The sequence below is a fragment of the Lemur catta genome, chromosome 1 (genome assembly GCF_020740605.2).
Source record: "Lemur catta isolate mLemCat1 chromosome 1, mLemCat1.pri, whole genome shotgun sequence".
Lineage (NCBI taxonomy): Eukaryota > Metazoa > Chordata > Mammalia > Primates > Lemuridae > Lemur > Lemur catta.
The window spans coordinates 212,883,162-212,905,457 of NC_059128.1; the positions used below are offsets into that span (position 1 = coordinate 212,883,162).

The 22,296-nt window shown below is 37.4% G+C and overlaps 1 protein-coding gene across 11 annotated transcripts in view; it reads left to right on the forward strand.

Moving 5' to 3' along the window:
• LOC123630380 (LIM domain containing preferred translocation partner in lipoma) overlaps nt 1-22,296 on the forward strand; it is a 648,766-nt gene that overhangs the window by 474,230 nt on the left and 152,240 nt on the right. For all 11 annotated transcript variants that reach the window (XM_045539905.1, XM_045539914.1, XM_045539916.1 and 8 more), the window contains one exon: nt 17,809-17,923. In XM_045539905.1, the coding sequence (XP_045395861.1) occupies nt 17,809-17,923 (115 nt within the window). The remainder of the gene's footprint in view (nt 1-17,808; nt 17,924-22,296) is intronic.

The following is a 22,296-nucleotide window of genomic DNA, read 5'->3' on the forward strand; positions in this document are numbered from 1 at the left end:
TGCTATTATTTCACCAAGGGCAACAAATCTTCTTGGCAGGAGAAGTTTATTTGCTTGTGCTTGTGTAATCAATCGTATTTGCAAGTGATGGAGTCCTTCTCACAGTTGCTTAAAGAGAAGGTGTTAACCACTATCTATTCTCTACTTTTATGAGATCAACTTTTTTAGATTCCTCACATGAGTGAGATCATGCAGTATTTGTCTTTCTGTGCCTGGCTTATTTCACTTAATATAATGTCCTCCAGGTTTGTTTGGCATTTCATTGTTTTCAGAGAATTTTCACAATTCATTCTCTGACTTCTCCCTTATTCCTAATGAAGTCTCTCTGAGGTCCATGTGGTAGGAATTATAGGAATTAGTACCCTTCACTATGTTCACTGAATCAGGATGTGAGGGTGGGGGATTGAGACCCATGAAAGTGAAGTGACTTGTCCAAAGTCAGTTCACTGTGTTTACCTGCTTATAAGAGGTTTGCTACTGTTATCAGAGAAAGTGTGTGAAAAATATTCATACTTTTTGTTTGGCTAACATGTGATGGTATATCAGGAGTTCTGAGCTCATTTTTTGGCTCACTTGAGTGACCTTAGGAAATTCAGAATGGGATTTTTAAGACTGACATGCTTCTCTAACTGTGAAATCACTGTGTCTGTTCCCCTGACTTTGATTACAATGTAAACCTATTCCATCATAAACACTGTCTTTTATTCAAGACATTGCCAATATTTACATAAGACAAACTCTTAAGGATTTACATGATGCTCTCAAGGGAGGTCATCTTCTAACCGACCTTGTAAAGTGTAGAGAGAACCTACCTAGTGCAGAATAGTCAGGTGAGATGTAGAGCGATTATGTGACATAGTAGGTCATTGGACTAGTGTGTGGCAGACTTGGGGCTTAAACCCAAGGCCTCTGGCTTCTGAGCCCAGTGTTTGTTGCACTACATGACACTCCAGTCTCATGATCTGATCCACTTGCTATTTGCTCTAGGTTAGGCTTTTCCTTTGGAAGGCAGAGCTCGGTAAACCTAAATCCATAAACCTCTAAGTGTACTATAGTAGTGTTAGCACGAAGTATCTGTTGAAGTGAAAAATATGTTGTTTCAAAGAGTCTGCCCCACTTATTTAAAGAGAAGTTTTTATTTATTTTCCAGTTTTCTCTCATTTTCCTAATGTTTTCAAAAACACATTCAGTGTTCCTTTAATCTACAAGTTGGAATGGAGAGGTTGGCCTAATTTCTTTGTTCCCTTCAAGCACAAGCAATAACACATTTTAAAGGATGATAAATAGCTGTGTAAAATGTAGATGGGTTCTATAAATACTTGCCAAAATCCCTATAGTCCAAACCAAGTGGAATGAGAGAATAGTCAAGGTGTTCTCTCCTTCCACTTCAGTCTCCCTCTTCTCGAGGTAGTTTGATAGTTCAAAACAGAAATGCTCAAGCCATACAGACCTGGAGTTGAGTCTTGCTCTACCTGTAGTACCTGTTAGACTTTAGTAAACTTCTCAACTTTCATCAACCTTTGTTTCTTGATTTGTAGAAGGAGGCTAACACTATTATATATAGTTTTTAGAACATTCATTTAGTACAATGCTTATAGATTTTAAGTAGGTAATTATAGTAACCTCTTATCACTGTTTTTATCTTCATCTAAGACTTTCTTTCTCCATTTAATATGCTTCTATCCATATATTTCTCTAGGGAGAAAGAGTGTCAGCTGCACCTTAGTGTCAGCTTATGCTACCATGTCATGGAGTATTTTGCATTTCTAAGTTTGTCCTTACCTTTATAATCAAAGTGCTGACTTGTAGTATCTGCCACCTGTGTCTGCTCAGTAAATACAATTTGAATTAAAAATTGTTTAATTTTTGGTTATGATTGCAATATAACAACATAGCCAAAAGTTTGGAAAGTAAAGAAGGAAAAACAAATAGATACTGACAATGCCACACTTGTGCTACTCCAGGTGGCATAGTGGCTAAGGCCATGGACTATAGAGTCAAGCTTGAATCCTGGCTGCAACACCTTGAGTGCTCTACTTACACCTCTGTGCTTCCGTATCCTTATCGCTGAATGAGGACGATAAAGGTAACTGCTTAATCAGGATGCAGAGAGGATGAGGTACATTTGAAGCAGTCTGAGTATGACTGGCTCAGTATATCTTAGCTGTAATGATGAAAAGGAGGATAATGACAGTGAGGATGATGATGATTTGTGTGTCCCCTTTATGCATATGGCCATTCACAAATTGCTTGAGTAGTGTTACTTCTCCTGCTCCCTTTGTTTGTTGTAAGAAACATGTGCATTAGAAGATTGAAGATGATTATGCCCATTTGAAGAAACTGGGCGCAGAGAGGTGAAACAATTATCTGAATAGCATCCAGCAAGTTTTTGGCAAAGAGGAACCTAGAACTCGTTAACAAGCAAGCTTCTCTGTATTTATTTTCTATATACTTTTATTGTTGGAAAAGGACATTCTTGACTCCTAGTTGCTATGTAAGATTGTGGATTAAGTTACCGAGACAATAAAGCACACTGAGTTCTTTCAGTCTGGCTTTTATGATAACGCTGGCTTTGTGTGGTGGTCCCTTATATCCACTGAAATGTAGGTGCTTAAGGAGTGGATGGAAAGTAGTCCTGGAAACTCACAGCTAAGCTCTTATGTAAAGACAGCACATAAAAAATACTTTTCATAACTCAATGAAACCTGTTCAAAATCCAGTTTCTCTCAGGATGCTCACCTCTCATGTGTCAGCATAGGCTTTGCAGCAAAACCCTGGGGCATCCATATTTCTCCACCCCAGCATTCCTCCAAGCATTGAGTTGTTAGCATCAGAAATCACCACAGCCACTTTGATCCTCATTTTCTTCAGCCTCTCATTAAAGCAATCACTTTTTAAGATCACCGGCAAGAAGCAAACATTTTAGTGAGTAATGTTTGCCTGAGTCTGGAACAGCTGACCTGTGCCAGGGTCCTGAGTGATCTGCAGATTTCTCTCTCCATGCAGCCTCATATATGGGTGACTTTACCAGCAGACAATTTCCTCACCTTCGCTAAAATATCACTGACATCTTCATGTACAGGACAGACAATGAAACAAACAGAAAAGAACATAGAAGGACATAATATCTGGAGACCACTTACATTTGTATTTACCTGACCACTTACATTTGTATTTACCTGAAAGGAAAGATGCTAACTTGTTCACCTGACTCACTTGCATGTACCTCTTCAGGACTTCACCTGGAATATTGTTCTTGCTACATCTCTGGATGTGCAAATTCCACCTTTGTCCAAGACCTACTTCAAATGCTACCTTCTCCTGTGAGTGTCCCTTCATCTCCTCACTGCAACCATCTTCTTTTTCTGTGTGTTCTGATAGCACAGGATTAAAACGTTTTACTTTGGATTGACAGACATTTCTGTATGTCTTATATTTCCTATCATATCTCCTAGAGGGAAGGACCCACTTCTCATTAATCTCTTTAGCATAGCACTTACTAGGCACTTGGTAAATGCACTTTGAATAAATTTATTATTTACAGTCATCTCCTTTGTTATATTTAGTTTTGGTGTTGATTAGAAGCTTGTTAGGTTGCATCTAACAAGTGAAACGATGTTATTCTTCACATGCTTGATGTACTGTATGTAACATCTAGTTACTTATTCTTCTCCAAAAGACTCTATATTCAAGCAGCCCTGGAGGCAGAGTGAATGCGTTAAGCATTGTCAGGACAGTTGAATGCTAAATGACCTGGGTCAGTCACTACGTTACATTTGATTAAGAAAAAAAAAAGCCAATAATAACTTGTTTTCTACCTATTACTCAGGATATTTAGAATGATAAAGATAGTGAAGCATGTCAAGTTTTTGATGATAGTTATGGTGGTATGATAATAATACCTTGTATATTCATGACAATTACATCAAAACGATTTTATTCAGATTAGGGTGACACTTTGAATCCTATTCTTCCTGGTTTTGATTTTTAGTTGCTAGAACTTGGGAAGCAATTTCTAGAACCAATGTGGTTGAATACAAATCCTGGCTCCTTCTCATACAAGCTCGGTAACCTTCAGCAAGTTATTTAGCTTTGCTGTGTCTCAATTTCCTCATCTGTAAAGTGAGGCGGCAGAAGTACTTATCTCATTGGAGCATTTGAAAAGTTACAGGAGAGAAGGCATGTAAAGAGTATTGACTCCAGAAATATTATTCTTGTAGCCCCCAGACATTGAATAAGACCCCAGATCAAGAAAATTTTCTAAATTTAACAGGGGTATTTCTCTCTGAAAGGCATGTTAACAGGAAAGAGTGGTTGAGATGAAAGGGGAGAGGAGAGATTGAGTCCAGCTTAACTAGGGCTTTGACCTTACCTGTATCAACAAGAAGCCCATGAGGGCTTCAGAGACTGAGTAGAAACGCCCTTTGTGAGTCGAGGAAAAGGAAACTTGCACAGGGATGGCACCAGCACAGCCTGACAGAATTCTCTGTGGACTACATCTGTTTGTGCCAGCTGTTGTCAGTCTGTGTAGGCTCGCCGAGAATAACAGTAATGATTTTCACTTTATAGCAACTTCCATCTCAGGATCTCAGAATGCTGCATAAATGTAGATTAGGGCTCCGAAATTTTTTTTTGCCAAGAATGAGCATTACTTTACAGGGCATCAAGAATACATCACTGTTCTGAGTGAATTTTTCATGGTGGAAAGAGGACTAAACTAGGTTTGAATTAGATCTGCTTTCCTGATCTGAGCTTTCTTCTTGATTTTGTCCCTCGTCTTCTAGGTGACCTTGAACAACTCAGTTTCCCTCCTTACCTCGCAGTTTTCTCATCATAAATGAAGGGATTCATATACCCCTAAATGATCTCCAGTGTCTTTTCAGTTTCTGAAATTCACAGAGTACAGGGGATCTAGGTTTGCCTCCCACATTTAGAAAGGCCTGAGTCTTTTAGAATAAAATATTTTCTTAGCATTTTACCCATGGTTAGGCAAGAACCCAGCAGGAAAAACATTTTTACTTTGGTCACTAGAAAATGACACTACTCTTTAGCTTTTCATATGAAAGAATACTAGTGTATTTTACATGTTTTTCCCTTTGCCCACCTCTAAGTACAATGCTATGTATTATTTTCCTTGACTATTTTAAGATTTAGCATTAGCTCTCCAGGTTATGAGACTGTTAAAGGAAATAGTCTTTTGAAGAGCAGTTAGTTCTACTACTTTTGCTGAATCAAGTGAATGAGTGAAGACATCAAAAATGGGCATGTCTTCCAAAGTCTTATACTCAGACCATCTGCATCAGCATTACCTGGGGTGCCTGTTATGTCCTTAGTTGCCATCTTTGTGCACAAAGGGAATATATCATAAAAAAATAGTGTTTGTCCCTAAGAAAGGTCTCTTTGATAGTTCAGGGCTTTGTAAGTATACGATTAAATTCCTCAACAAATAAGTAGCTGGGTTATACAATCCCACTGAAAAATGCAGATGAGTTGAGAGGCTGAGGCACTTTTGTTGTGGTTAAGCATCACTTTTTGGAGTTGACAACTGGATTCAGATCCCAGGTTCTCCAGTTACTATCAAGGTAATCTTTGTGGTTCAGTTTTCTCGTTTGTAAAATCAGAATGGCAACCACCGGATAGGTTTCTCTGCTGATTAAATAAGTTATTTAATATAAAATATTTTGAACACTGGCACCTGCTAGGCATTCAGTATATCTTAATTATTTTTACTCTCATTAATTATAAATCAATAGATATATAAATTAAATAGTGATGTATTTCTACCTGTCGGAGTTTGGAAAGAGATAAGAAATTCCTTCAGTAGGATTACTATCAAAATGAATCATGGTTGATGATTGATTAGAAATATTAAATGCTGCTGGTCTTTAGATTCAGTATCAGAGCATGATCTTTCTTCCCCTTCTGCTGTAGTGCTGATGAATGACACTGAGTCATTCATATTCTCTCATCCACCTTCCTGCCACATTTGAAAGGCATCCATAGCTCATATTTGACAGACTGTGTGTGAGCATTTAATACAAATAATCATGAGCCCCTGTCAAATATTAGCACATGCCATGTATCATCTTAGGTATTACTCACAATGGCTCTCAAATGCAGGCATCCATCCCCTCTCCCCTGCCTACTTCCAAAACCCCATTTACAGATGAGGAATCTAATGCTAATTTAAAAAAAAAAACTTGTGAAATGTTATACAAATCGAGAGGTATAACTTGGTATTTGAACCGGCTTGTTCTGCCTCCGAAGCCCACACTTTCTCCATTACACCACAATCAATGTTTCTGAAAGTAGAAAGGGGCCACATTGGTCTCCAAACTCTAGTATAATTAGCATTAATGCCTTAATCAGTGAGGTTGACTGTCTTGATTAACCTTTATGATAGATCATGTAAGTTTCATATTTCTAAATGAATAGATAGAAGCAGCTTTAAATTTGTAGAAAAACACTGAGCTGGGATCAGAAGACTCATGTTTTAACTCCTGGCTCTGCTACTTAATATAGGTATGATTTTAGCAAAGTCACTTAGCATAGTCTCTTAACAAACCACTAACTTGGTTTGTTTCTTTATCCAAAAAAGACAGTGTCATGCTTTAGAAAGTATTAAATAATATAGCATATATGAATATTGTATCTAGGTGTCTTGTTGACTGTAAAAGAGCATAGAAAGGCAAAGAGTTTTTAATCCCATGATGAGAATTCTGTCTCAGCCCCTCTGAATTCTGTCCCAAGTCCTAATTCAAGCCCCTTATTCTCTCTGCATGTAATCAGCCCACTGTAATCTCTTTCTCTGAATCCGTATGATCCATTGATACACTTGTATATTATTCATACAGCATGGCCCATCTTTAAGGGTAATATTAATTTCTTAATCTTTGCAGGCAGTAAATGGTTTGCCTGAGCAATCTTATTTAACTTGGGAAATAAATTCTATTGACCCCATTTTATGTTTGAAGCAACTAACATTTAGTAAAATTACACATCTTGCCCTGGGTCATACAGTTATTAGTGGATGTGGGATTTGAACCCAAATAAGCAGACCCAGAGCCTTTACTCTTAAGCATCTAAGCCACAATGTTTACCATCAACATTCAATTTTTTGCTTTGTTCTTTTATTTCTTCCTCATATGCCTTGATTTCCTGACTGGATTGTAAATTTCTTGAACTAGGTGCATCTCACTCATTTTGATGACTGCCTTAGTGCCTAATTAATTACTAGTATTTGTGGATAATTTAATATAGATTTAATCATAAGCTACTGGTTTTCTGCACTGATTGAATACCCTAGAAACAAGGACTTTTGACTTCTTCCTCTTCTTTGTCTGACTAGAAGCTAAATAATCTTCCCACCACGTTGACCTACCTTGATTTCATTTTCACAGGTCAAGCAAAAAACCTTTTCTCTGTTATTTTCACTTAGGCACTTTGCCTGCCTCCCTGCTGAGGCCCAGAAATCCAGTGAGATCAGTGTGTCTGTCAGAAGGTAGGATTGCTTGCCTTGTTGGCCTAGGGTGGCATTGTTATTGAGCAAAACACATACCCTTTCTCTACATCAGAGGTACCTTGGATTGCAGAGCAAGAACCCCTCTGACTCAAATGAAAACCACCTTGTGTTAGATGAAATATGGGGAAGTAACCATTTGTTTGCTGGTTTGCATTTCCCACGAAAAACTCAAAAACAGAAATTTACCTCAGCCATGGAAAGTGATGTGCCAAGTGTCATATTTGCATATTAAAACCGAAAACTGATTTGCATGTTATTTCAGTGTCTTGTGTCACGTTCAGGCTTCTGTCAAGCCCACTGGATAGAAACAGCTTGTACAGTAGGAAAGTGTTTCTGTGAATATCAGACTGAAAATCTAGGTGCCTACTTTTTATCAACAACTTGTCCACACTTGGGGTTTTCCATTCTCTCCTGGCTTCATACCTGAAAATACTAACAAGACTGGAACCCTATGTTTTATGAAGTATGTTTCTTGTTATTTCCTAAGAGTCATTCATTTTTATTATATTTATTTAGATAATTTTAAAATTATTTTTAAAAACCTTAAATTTCTCATAATCCCACCATCCTGACATAAGCCTTGTTAAAATTTTGGTATATTTACTTCTAGTATCTGTTTTTTAATACTTACATAGACACATACACTGGCATTCTTGCATATGTGTTTTTATATATTTCTAATTATCAGATGTACCATTTTACTATCTTCCCATTTTTTTAACATTATGATGGCAAGAATTATGGCACAATCCAGATAACTAATAATAAGGGATTGGCAAAACTCCATTTTGAACAGACAGTGAGTGATTTAGAAACACAGTCAGGGCTGGACCCCTGGTAAAGCAAAAATTATGGTATCTTTTTGTTAGAGTTTTATTAAAACTGTAGCTTCTGACTGAAGATAGCTTTTCTATGGGACAATGCATAGAAAGCTGTACATTGTGGTAAAACCTTTCTTCCCAACATTGGAGCAACCAGTGATTAGTCTGTTGCATTGTTCTAGGCAACAAAATAAAGATGAAATGTTTTCTCAGGGGAAGTCACTGCCAGGCACTAGTGGGGCACAGCAAAGGCCAACACGAGGTTTAGTTTGAAAACACAACCTTGAACAACGGTTCATTCCATTCATCAAACTTTTATGTCGTGAGTCTTATTGAGGTGAAGCCAACTAATGGAAATAGTATCTTGTAATTCTCTTGTCTTTGTTATATCAAATCCCATATACATAACATACATAAAGCCTAATTAATGGAAAAAACTACATATAGGTTTTAGTCATAGTATTGTGGAAATAACTTCTTTTAGCCTCCTGTAGAGCAAATTGAGAGACATCTTGCTTTCCCCTTTAAGAAGGGCCCCCTTGGAGGTGTAGAGGGAAGGGGCAGTGAAAGAGAACTGTGAGTTAGATGGGCAAGTGATCTTTGACCTGGCTTCTCCCTGACCCTGCAGATCTGGGGCTCACGCTAGCTACTCGCCTTTCTTACTTCTTGCCTACCAGGCCGAACAGCATCAGTGGTTGTACCTTGTCTTCCTGGAGTTCATCCAGGTAGGAAAGCATAGGGATGGCTGCTCTGCTCTGAAGAGCCAAACATGAGCTTTACTTTGTTTGTTGGTGCCAAAGGCGAGGATATAGAAGTGTTCACAATTTGGAGAGCCAGCAAACCATACATTCACCAAATGTCAGGTACTTCAAGATTTATAGTTAAAAAGTACTCAGAGTAATTACATCCCTCACTGCAACAACAATTAATGTGAAATCCAGGTATACTACGCTAAAGTACTTTATCAGCAGATAGGAAAGTGGAGAGTAACTGGAGAGATCTTACTTTGCAAACATGCTACTACCAAGAGGAAAGTCATCCTTTTTAGTGGTTTCTAAGCTGTCCCTCCTGATAATTATAACTGCCATTTATTTGATATTGAATATTTTACAAGCTTCTTTATATGAATTAGATATTATAATCCTCTGGTTTGTATATGAGAAAATCAATAATGAAAAAAGAAATTCTCAGGGAACTGAAGTAGTATGCTAGACATCAGGCCTAAGAGCTGGGATGCTCTAAGCCCAGGCATTCTTGAGCCTACCTGGACACATGGGGACTGAGAGAGGAGTGTGTAGAGCGAGGCCACTGTACCTCAGCTCAGCCTAGATTGTCATAAAGCCCCGGTGTGCAAACAGCAGCACCCCTGTTGTTGGATGGCCAGGCTTTTCCCTTGCTGCAGCAGCTCTTCCAGCAACTACTCTGCAATTTAGAATCATCAGCCCTTGGCTACGACTCTCAATTTGGCTTAAGAAAGGTGATTTAAAGGCATTAATGCATGGTGTGAGAAAGGAAATAGGAAAGAGCAGAGGTTGTAAGAAAACTTTCAAGCTTTTGAAAGTTGAAGACTGGAATGGATTTTAAAGCTAGACTCAAACTTTTAAAGTGAAAATGTCTGGGTAGTCTTTGTGTCCTTACTATTTATTCTTCAAGAAAACAGAACATAACAATAGAACCAAGAGTACACTTTTCTACTCCCATGGAGCTGTGAGGAATGTTCATGTATAGGTTTTTCATTTCTGCCAGATAGTCACCTTTCCTCCTTACTTCTCTTTGGCCATTGCTTTTAACCTGAAATAGAATAGGTGTCCAGCAAATCACTTGTAGAACCAAGAGCACACTTTTCTACTCCCATGGAGCTGTGACGAATGTTCATGCATAGGTTTTTCATTGCTGCCAGATAGTCACCTTTCCTCCTTACTTCTCTTTGGCCATTGCTTTTAACCTGAAATAGAATAGGTGTCCAGCAAATCACTTGTCCCTGGCCAGAAAGGTGCTCCTTCCATTTAAACAGTGAGATGTTGAGAGTATAGTATGATAATTCAGGGAGAATTAAAAAGAAGGAACAGCCACAGGAAATTGCAAACTGCAAACTTGACACAGCTAAATAGGGAAAAAAAAGAACAAAAATATCAGAAATATATTTTTTCTGGCAGGCTTTCAGCTCTAAAGCAGGGCTAATTCTACCTTTTGAAAAGATGATAATTTCAATGTTTCTTTTTTTCAAGAACACATAATTGAAGTTATTTTCCCTCTGAGCAAAGGAACCTCTTATACATCATTACAAATGGACGAGAAAAATGAGCAGCTCTGGTACCCAGAGTGATAGAGTATTCATTATCATGTAGTCTTCTTGAATATCTTGGCTCTTTTTTCCCGATGTTTTATCTGCCTGAGCAGTGCTTTTCTGGTGAGGTTCAGATTTGCACTAAGTTCAAGTTATCTAGTACTATGTAACTAGCAAATCAACAGCAGGTAAGGACTCAAGGGAGGAAAATGACCACACCAAGGTCAGTATCCAAGTAACTAGGGAAACTGACACAGTGATGGAGAGTGAGTGGCCATTTTCTAAAATGGGTCATTAACACACACATTTAAACAGCTAAATTGTGGTAACAAAGATTCAAGGTGTTGGGGGTTCTCCTGAGTGGCATTTACACATCATTGCATGCTATTTTCTATGCTTCCCTTTTTCTTTAGAAAGGAAGATGGAATTTTTCCTTCTCTACCCAAGAAAGGGGCAGGTGTAGGATAAGGTGGTTAACCTTTACATGTTCTTGATTTCATGCCCCAGTGTAGTGAAAGTTCAGTAGGCTGCACAAACGCTGTGACCTGCCAACTGCTTACTCAGATTCAGAATGCTGAATGAAGTTCTGGATGTTTCAGCGGATGCTGACAAGTGGCTTAAGTCCTCTTACAAATGGAAATCTCTGTAATAATGAGGTTTCCACTTACTCAGTATGTGTCTGTTTTTATAGACTACAAAGGATCTGTAAATATGAATATCTGTGATTTCACTCTAAAGATTGGTAATGATGTATGCCCTGCTACATATTATGGGCACAAAAAAAATGAAAGAATAGAATCAAAGGAATCTTTCAAAATAACATTTTACACATAAAGAAACTGAGGCTTAGGAAATGGAAATGATTTGAGTAAAACCACTGGACAAGTTAAAGGCAGAACTAAGATTAAAGAGATTCTAAATAGTCAGGTCTTCTATACTTACAGGTTTCTATGTAAGAATGTATAAAACACTTCAAACACCATGAAGTGTTACGTAAATATGATGGCTATTGTTATTTGTGTTAATCTGGCAGAATTTCCTTGTTCATCAAGGATTCTATCCATGTGTATTTTGTTTCAGAAACAAGTCCTTATTATCTCACAGTCCCATCCATAAGGTTTGTCAGGGACCTAGATGCAAATGTGGCTTCATAGTAAGTCTTCCCTTGAATGACAGTCACCTGGGCCCCTAACAAGAGAAGAGCAATGACAAAGAATTAATTGCAGATACGTGGATGCTTTTCTTCTGAGAAAAAAATCTTTATTGTAGAAAAAGGAAAATACTGAAACATACAAACAGAATATAAACCACTCACTTTCCCACAACTTTCAACCATTAACCTTTGAGCATATTTCTTTCCAGTCTCCCTAACTGTAACATCGTGGGGCAAGCCAGCCTGGTTAGTGGATGGCTTTCCTCCACGTGGTAATCTTCCTCCTCCTTGTGCCTCACATGGCCATATCTAACTGCAAAGGAGCATGGGAAATAATAGTCTAGCTATGTGCCCAGAAAGACAAGGAAACAGATTTTGGTGAGCAGTTAGCAGTCTCTTCTATGCTTAGTAAATATTATAGTTATTTTTAAGCTAATATTTTAATATTAGCTGTCAAATTGCTCAGAAATGTCATGATGTCTGGTTGCATCTTTTAAAGTGTCATTGACCTTGGTGTTTGAAGATGTTTGCCAATATGCTTATTTCAGAAGTATGATTTTAACAAAGTCAGCTCTCATTTTAAAATCTCCTAATGACTTTCTGTTACCTAAAACAAAGTCTAGGCATTGTCCAAATCCCACTACTCTTACCTCATCCTCACTCCGTTTCTCCTCTATTTCTTAACAGTCTTTCAGATATACATGTTCTTTTTTATATATCGTACTTAGAATGTCTTTCTTTTCTTTGCTTTTCTTTCTTTCTTTCCCACTTTCTGTTCTTTCATTCTTGCTTTCTTATTCTGGTGAAATCCAGTTTATCCTTCAGTATCAAACTAAAAGGTCATCTCTTTCTGGCAGCCTTCTTCCATCTCAGAGCACTGAATTTAGACCTGCATTTTAGTGCTTACATTTTGTCGTAATGGCCTATTTTCATGTCTCTGTATTCCTAAACTATGAGTTGTCAGAGGCAGGAACTCTGAATTATTTGACTTTATAATTATAGTTCTTGGCACCTGGCAATCCCTTAGGAAGGTTATGTTAAGAAAATCTTGAAGGAGTCCTCTAAAATCTATTACTCGATAATTCACCTGTGGATTACATCATGTTATTTTCTCTTTACTAAGAGGTTCAGGCATTTCAGAAAACATACATATCAGTGATTAATGTTGATACTTGTAAGAAAGCCTTTTTTTAAGGAAAGCCCCGAAGCTTTGTTTATATTTGTTTCACAGTGCCTTTGTTTTGCTATTTAGCAGCAAACCTTTACTCTGAAAAAATCTTTGCTTAGATAATAGACTCAGTAGATTAAAATCCAAATTAGAGAATCATAGCCCTAGACAGGCTTGAAGAAATGATATCGGAACCTTAAGATGCATTGACGTTGAGCAGAAATGCGCCTGACCCATCCCATCCCAGTTTCAGTGTTTGTGCCATTTTTAAGCAGTGGTACTTCACACGAGATGGCCCACCTGTCTTCTTGAGCCTCAGCTTTCTCACCCATGAAATAGGGTTACATATTATACAGAGCCATTGTGTAGACATTTGAGATCCTATATATGTGAACGCAAGCACCTTGAAAAGGGTCATGCAAATATAAGGAATTATTATGCCACAGTGAATTATGCCACTGATGCTATTCACATTTCTGCTTTTGAAGAAATAAAAAACGTAATAATGCAAATCATCCCCTTACAACACCCACCACCACACATTTTCAATTGTGTTTTATTACCCATACGCTGTGCTAGAAGTTGTGTATTAAAAAACAATTTGGACACAGCTGTTAATTTTTCTTAGGACTACTGGGACAGAGAAATTAGGGGGGATCTCTGTTTATCAGAGTGAGAGTAATACTAAAATCCTACTTACAGAACTTGAACACTGAACGTCCCAGGCTGTCTCCTTTGCTGTGAGAGAGAACTCTTAACTGAGGAACCTTGTGTTTTGGCCCTTATGTATTCCACAGGTGTTAAGTACCACTGGGGGAGGCAGTTTTGTAGCCAAATAAAGTTCAGAAACACTCTGAGAAATTATCTTTTGGGGTCTTTTCCTCATAAGAAATACCAGGAATCCACAATTAGCATTATATACAAGAGTTAGGATCTAAAAGAAAAGAGCCTTTCCAAATTTGTTATTTCAGAAACAGTATGGCAAGTAAATAGGAAGGAGTATTTAGAGAATAAAAAGAATGATACATTTTTCTCAATCTGTGAAATACTGACAAGGTAAGCACTTTGAAATTAGACTTCTTCTTGAAACGTAAGTGCTATGGATAGAATCTAAATTTCTGGCTTAGATTTATAAAGGAGAGACTCGGTCTTCTTGCTGCCTTTGTGTTGAAAGGGAGGCAGACATTAGGCTCAGACAATGATAAATTATGTCCATTCTCTAAGGGTCCCCCCTAAGACTAAAAACAGGAATTAATCAGGTTTTCTTCAATAGTTGTTTGGCTTAATTAAAACAGGTAGCACCAATATTAGAGGTAATATTTTATATTTTCTAGCACTTTCTCTATGGGAAGCAATGTTTGATTGGAAAAAAAATGCATGAAATTTAGAGTCAGGTGACACCATATTTTGGGCTCAAGCTCTCCTTCTATTGCAAGCCTGGCTGGAAAAAAGGTATAGGTCACTTTCCCATCTCATTTTCAATTTTGTTACCTGAACTGGGATAATCCCCTCCCTCAGAGGCAGGTTGGGAGATTCAAAGAGAGCCTCTTTGTTATAATGGCCTGAAAGCAGTTAAGCTCTGTTTAGCATGAGATGCAGGTTATCTCCCTTTAAATTCTCACAGACCTATAAGGTGGCACTGGGAAGCCCATTGTATGGAAGGGAATGCGCAGTTATGAAAGGTTAACAGACTCACCCAAGGATGCCAAGTGAATGTTATAGGCAGATCTCTGTCTCCAGCCATAATGATACTGCCATGTCATATATTCCTTTAATATACACAAATATATTAAGATAAACTCCCCATCTCTCATTCCAGTCTCATAGCTCTCCCCTCCATCCTCCTCCACTCCAGAGAGAACTTTCTCAACTGATTAGATCACTCCCCTGCTAAAAATCCCTACTATGGTTTCTATTGCCTGGTTGTTTCTAAGTGAGAACATGCAGATATGTTCCCTGTGGTCAGTGAAGTCCTTGAAATTGTAAGTACATTTTGTGTGCATTTTTATGGATGCCGTTTTTATTTTGTCAAAAGGGATTTAGTTCATCAGATTTTGAGAGTTGTGCAAGGTGTCACCCAAGGCCTAGAGCCCTAGCTCGTAGAGAAGCCCTAACCATCTCAGTATAGCATGGCAGTGATCATTAGCTGGCCCTTCCTGTCTTTCTGTTTCTCCAGACTTGAACACTGAACCACTTGTAGTTTTTTGCACTCACACCAAACTGCTTCTCAACTCTGACCTTCTGCTCCTCTGAGAGTCCTCCACTTCCCTGGGTTAGAAGCCTCTCCAGGAGTTTGGCAGTATCCAGCACATCTTTATCACTTGAAATCATTACGTAAAAAAAAAAGTTATATTTCATGAATTACAAAAGTAGAACTACATACTATAAAATAAAAAACAAATTTAGAAAGCCCCCTAGGATCCTATGCCCCAGAGATAATCTCCTTTAACATTTTAGTATATGTCTTTTTCAAACTTTTTTCCTATGCCTATATAGATCTATAAATAATTAAACTGTACTTATTTTTACCAAAATGAGACCATCACTTAGATATCCTGTTCTGCAACCGGATTTGTTAATGTGTGGACATGTCTTGGTCATCTTTGTACGCTTGTACTTAGAGATTTACAATGTATATACTTATCATTTTCTACTTAGGTGATTCCTTTGATAGTTGCATTGTTATTTTTTGTTCCTCCTCTCCAATACAGTTCCTGTGACCAGTCCTGGTCATATAATTTTATGTACTTGTATGAGTATTTCTTGGAAGTGGATAGCCTGTGTATAATTTAAAGTTTAATAATACTGGCAAAATCACTTATCCAATGTTCATGTCTATATAAACACCTTCCAATAATATACTATGCTTTTTATACTTAATCATTTTGTCATATTTCCTACCCCCACTACTCTCCATCCTCTGTGTCTAATACATCTTTGTATCCCTCTCTGGTGCTTTGCTTGCAGAGGGTATACAAAATAGACACTGTAAGAACAAGTGAATAAACTAATAAGCAGAAGAATAAAGGAATAATTCAATAGCACCTTTAATCTTCACACCAACCCTATACTGCAGGTGATGTTCACAGTTTAGAGGAGGCCCTAAGTTTAGCCTTTAATGTTTATTGGATAAATGAGTAAGTCTAGAATGGGCTTTTGTCCTGAACTTTACCATAACTACACCCTTCTCTGATCTTTCTGGGTCTCAATTTCCCTATTTTACAAGGAGGAAATTAACTAATGATTCTTTAGATCTGCACATACAGCTTGATTTTTTGTTTCTGTAACTTGACCATATGCCATAGTTCATTCACTGCTTTCCAATCTCTAAACCAAATTATTGAAAAACGAAATAACATCTCAGGGTAAGGTTACTGACCAACATAAAAGATTCTTGGCCTTTTCAGCCTACTGTGTGTTATACTCCAACTTTCTGTGCATTATAGGAAACCAAAAAATGGAAAAGTATTATATAGAAAAGGCCAAATAGGTACCAATCAGCATTCTTACCTATGTGCAGAAGGTATTTCATGCCTTAGACGTCACACAAATCATTGATACCCATCGTGGAGTTGTTGAAATGCATGTTGATAGTAAGAATTATAACATTTGCACAGGATTTGTATTTTACAGGATTTTCACATCCAAGAACTCATTTGGTGTACTGCAGATAATGGGAAAATGAATATGCAGCTTTTAGTTTTGTCGAACTCATTCTCATAAACATTCTGAAAAGAGAAACTTTTGCCCAACTATTTTAAGGATGCATAAACATCAAGGCAAGAACATTTTCAATCGACCACCCATTAGCCGTGGTGGATATCATCATCATTTCTAAACTTTTCATGATAGTATTTTTATTTTATAACACTGATGTTGGGTGTGATATTGGACATGGTAAAGTCACAGGCAAAGGAAAATATAACAAATCCTCTTTTATTTACATAGCACAAAGCTACTTTACATCTAGTATCTGACCTTTCTTCTTTCTCTACGCACGTGGGTTCTTCATTATCTTAAGTACTCTCTCAACTGATGCTTGATTCTCTCACATTGATATACTTCTGGTGTACTCACCTGTTTAAACATCCACCCAATGTCAATGCTACTTATCCTCATTTGAAATCTGGCTTTTTGCTGTGCTGGGGAAAAAAATTACTCAACTTCCTTAACTGGAACGAAAGAACCGGAACCAAAAGGTTGACTTTCTGGACCCTAGTACCTGATAAGACTCATCTCATATCCGATGCTAAACTTTGTATGTAGTCCCAGAAATCCACAACTGCCAGGATCTCCTTATGCTACCTGACTTTTCTTACCTCAATGTGAGAAACTTTGACCTGTACGTTTCCACTTCTGTAGCTGAATAAGTCCTAGTCTGCTCTGCTGCCTCTCTTTAGGGTGTCTTTCTCTGAGGCTGTGTGAGAGGTCCCTCTGTATACCCTGACTGTACACTATCTACACCCGTTTTTTTCTTTAGTTATTAATATGCCTGTATCTCCCACTTGACTGTAAGGTCTATAAGGGAGAAAGACTCATTTTTAAAAAAATCCGTTTTATAAATATACAACGGTATATAGTGATTACTTAGCAATTGTTAAACAAAATAGATTCTGACTGTTGTAAACAGCGGTTTCTAAAGCCTGATAGATGACTCATCTAGATAAGGGAAGCAAATAAAGAGATGTGTCCAAGTTGGCCACCAAATAAGTGATAAAGCTAATTCTAAAACCCAGGTCTCCTTACAGCCATATCCAGTGTTTTTCCTCTCCAATGCAAAACACTGCTTGTTCAGGTTGATTGCTTGGTTGATGATTTAGGTTGCAATTAAAGGACTATGTGTTTTCTGCCTTTCAGGGTGGACACTCAGGGTCAGTGGGGCCTTCTTCATTCCGCCCAGAAGATGAGCTCGAGCACCTGACCAAAAAGATGCTGTATGATATGGAAAATCCACCTGCTGATGAATACTTTGGTGAGTGGGGTCTAGAGCTGACTTCCAGAGAAAATGTCCTATACTGATTTCTTCACTTAGTAATTAGAAATATTATCAGCTCTACTGTAAAGTATTTGAGTCTGCATGCTTGAGAACTGGTATGCAATTGCACACAACTCAGTGTGGGAATTGCACTGGGAGATTGCCATAAATGTGGTATCAGTTTAGCTTGTACTAAAATCTCAGTAGTCCTTAGAGTTTCTTCAGATACCAATTTGTTTTTAAGACAAGTTTTTTAAGATAATTTATTAGCTTCCCATTAGGCAGAAATAGGGTTATTATATATGTTCAGGTTTCTCACTGGTCTAACGATTCGTATAAAAATGTAGAATTGGGCATTGTTTAAATTATTTACTCTGAATCCTTTTTCTGAGTTCAGGAAATGATATTCCTTCTAGTCCATTAGTGTAATGCAAATTTATGAATTATATGCCATTCGTGAGGTGCTGTGGACACATAACCTGTTCTTAGTAAGGTTGTAATTGTTCAAAAGATATAAGACAAACACACAAATATTAATAATTACTAGCCTAGGTAGAAGTGACAAGAGGCCTAAGAAGGCTTTAGGTCAACAGTTGTAAATTTTAAAGGCTCTATTTATCAGGAACATTAGGAATACTTTATGAAAGTATTGGTGGCACTTGAACTTAAACCCTTTAAACAAGAATCTTTCAAATTTTCTGTGGTGAAAGACCATTTTCCTCCCAATCTTTTGGAAACCAATATTTTTGTAGAGTACAATTAAAATCAATTACTAGGAAAATAAAAAGCACAAATGGAAGACCAAGTTTTGTCATTATTAGATTTAACAGATAACAAATTACTCTTTTAAATTGATACATTAATACTTGTTTCTAAATACTCATTCTCTATTTCTGTACTTGTCTCATCACGTGGTGGTAAACAATTCTTAGACATCCGTGCACTGACCACTTTTTGAGTAGCACTGATGTAAGGACATGCAGAGAAAGGACATTTGGGGATCACTATGAGTAAAGGCACAGAGGTGGAAAGGTTGCACAGGGCTTTTGCCTCTTCAGATATTTCCTATTTCAATGCCTTCTCTTTTGCTTCCTACTTGGGAATATGTAATGACAGGTACACTGAAGGTGCTGGTCCAACACCACACAGTAAATGAAGTAGGAGGTAGTATATGTGAAAAAACACGGTGTTTATTTGTATGCAGGTGGCAGTGCAGTTTAACTAAGACAGCACAGGGATAGGTATAAAGAAGTCTGGTTCTGGTCTCTTACATGCCCCTCACTATCTTCACAATACTGACACATCCCTCATCTGCCTGAGTTCCATTTCCCACCTTGGTAAAGCAAAGGTGGAGAGCAAACGTTCTCTAGCATTTCTTGCGACACTGGCTAATTCAATATAAAAACAGCATTAATCCAAAGAATTATAACGATGAAGCTAAACATAAATTGATGGCTATTGACACAAATGCATGGAGAATAGCAAAACAAAGTAAAACAAAAACAAAAATTCACAAAGCTCTCTGGTTATATTAAAATATACTAAAAGTATATCATGCTCTTATCACTACAGTTGGAAGAGGGTTTAAAATGGGATCTAAGATAAACTTTTTTTTAAAAAAGCATGTTAAAAGTAAAAAATAAGGTCTCTGTGTTAGGATATGTTAAAAATGAAAAGCTAACTTATCAAGTATATATGTTTTAAATATTATAGCAACAAATACATACAATAAAGATAATTGAACACAGATGGTAATTGTTTTAATGAATATATATTGAGCACTCTAGGAAACATATGAATTATCTTTGCCTTCAAGAACTGTCCTAGCTCTACAACTTGCTAGCTTAGAAAACTTGAACAAATTACTTACTCTCTTAAACCTTCATTTTTGTTTTGTATTATCTATACTATGAAAATAATAACTAGCTTATACTGTTATTGTGAGGAATAAGTGAAATATTTATAGGAAGCACTTAGCCAGGTTCTTGGCATGTAGAATATACTCAATATTCAAAGTTCTCCTTTGCTCTTGGGGTTTATGGTTTATTTAAGAAAATAAGATATGCCCATTAAAAATCCATTAATAATGCTTTATTTAAATTTAAGTTTCTAGCAACAATAGAACATATGTCACCAATGGGTAAATAATCATGGCCAAATGGGGATTATACTAACCATTTGAGAAAATTTGGGAAAATTATTTTTATTGAGTGCTTATGATATGGTAGCACTATTTTATGGACTTCACAGGAATTAACTCATTTCATCCTTATAGAAAAACATAACCCTGTAAAGTCAATGCTATTATCATTTCCAGATTAAAAAATTAAGGCACAGAAATGGTTAATTTGCCCAATATCAACAGCTAATAATTTTCAGGACTGGAATAGAATCTAGGTTTATACATTTAAACACCACACTGTAAACGCTGAGGAGAGCTAGTTAGGCTACATATTTAGGCAAGGGTTTGTGAAGGAGATTAGCTTTGGACAGATTCATAAGGGATGGATTTTATCTTCTGCATAGATAGAATAAACAAAATAAAAATTGAGGATAGGATTATTCAAGAAAGATTTACTTTATGTGAAAAACATCTAAGTGCCTGTTATGTGCTGCCTAGTCTGCTAGGTGGCGTTGGGGGCAGACATGAGTCTTACCTTTCAACGTTCTGATAGTCTAACAGGGGACATGTACAGAGTTACGATGTTTTATCTGTCATAACACAAACAGAACATGACAAATTTAAGGTCCAGCCAGTATTCTTTAAGAATTCAGAAAAAGGAGAGAGAAAATCCAAAGGCAAGAATGGAAAACTGTACAGGAAGTAGTTAGCCCTTGAGTAAGTGTTTTAAATTATGCTAATTGAGATTTGGAAGCAGGAAAATAGTAGAGAAGTGAGGCCATTTTCTATGAGGAAGCTTTCAACATGACAGGAAATAAAACTATTAAAGTGAAATACCCATGTGGGAAGTAGGAAATATTGGGAAATAAGTTGGAGAAGTAGATTAGGACCAGTCTGGAGAAGACTTTTAATGCCTGGCTGAAGGCTAAGGACTTTATCTTTTAAAATGAGCCCTTGCATGTTGAGATCAAATGGCATGGAAACTGTTCTGTGGATAGTGGTTAAAAATATGGGCTCCAATGCCAGAATATATTGGTTTGAATGCCAGCTCTACCTCTTACTGGGAAGGTAAAGTCAGGAGACAAAAGAACATAACTGTCATTTACTGTTCCAAGCTTTAAACATGTCCCAAGCACCTTCTCTGTGACTGCCACTGTGCTAGGGGTGAGGGACACCCAGATGCAGAGGCTCTGCCCTCACAGGGCTCACAGGTTCCTAGGAAAGACAGGAGAGGCACACGTTTTCAGTGCAGATAACAGCACTGTGCTGGGTCTTATTGAAGCACTATGTGAACATAGAAGACAGGGTCAATTAAATCTGCCTGAAGATGAAAAGAAAGATTACGTAGCAGCATGTTTGCATCAGGAGGGCTTGACCCAAAATAGATGGATGAAATCCATCAGAATTTTACCTTAGGCTTATTTGGACTGAAAATAGCATTGCCAAGCACCACCCTAAAAGAACATCTTTCTCTTGCAATACCATCCCCAGCCCTGGCTAAACCCCATCACCTACCCTCTTTTTTCCATCACATTACCTATTTAATGCTAGAATTTTCATTGAAACTACAGTTGATTTGCTGAGGGTAATTAAGTGCTTCCATGTCAAAGATTTTCTACTAGACTAAATGCTGTACCAGGAAGTGAGAGGAAGCAAAATATAAATAAATGATGTCAACAGAGTAAGCTCCCTGTGGTCATGATGCCTTCCTTCCATGCCACCCACTTTGTTTCCCCTTAAGTAGAAAGATTCATAAATATATTGTTACTGTTGTTGTTCTTTCTTTATGGAGCCCCTCATCACTCTTAACAGTTTTATTTCTATTTCATTATAATTATGGTAGGCTTAAAAGTATGGGGAAGGGTACCAAGAGATCACCTCACAGATGACTTAAGTACAAAGGAGAAAAAGGTACCTTTACAATGGAGGGAGGTCTGCTGGAAGCCTTCTAAATCCAAGTGATGAAATTTAGCATCCCAGTAATGGGAAAAACTGACATGTGCCAACTTGTAGGATGTACACAGCATCACCTAGATAATATTCTTGCTAAAATATTTAACCTCAATCCAATCATAAGGCAATAAAAAGAAATCCAGATGATGGGACATTCTTCAAGACAACCATCCTGAATTCTTTAAAATTGTCAGTGTTATAAAACACTATTCTACAGTAAATGGGATTAAAGAGACATGCCATTCAAATGCATGTCATGAGTCTTGGACATGCTGGATCAAAAAAATAGCTATAA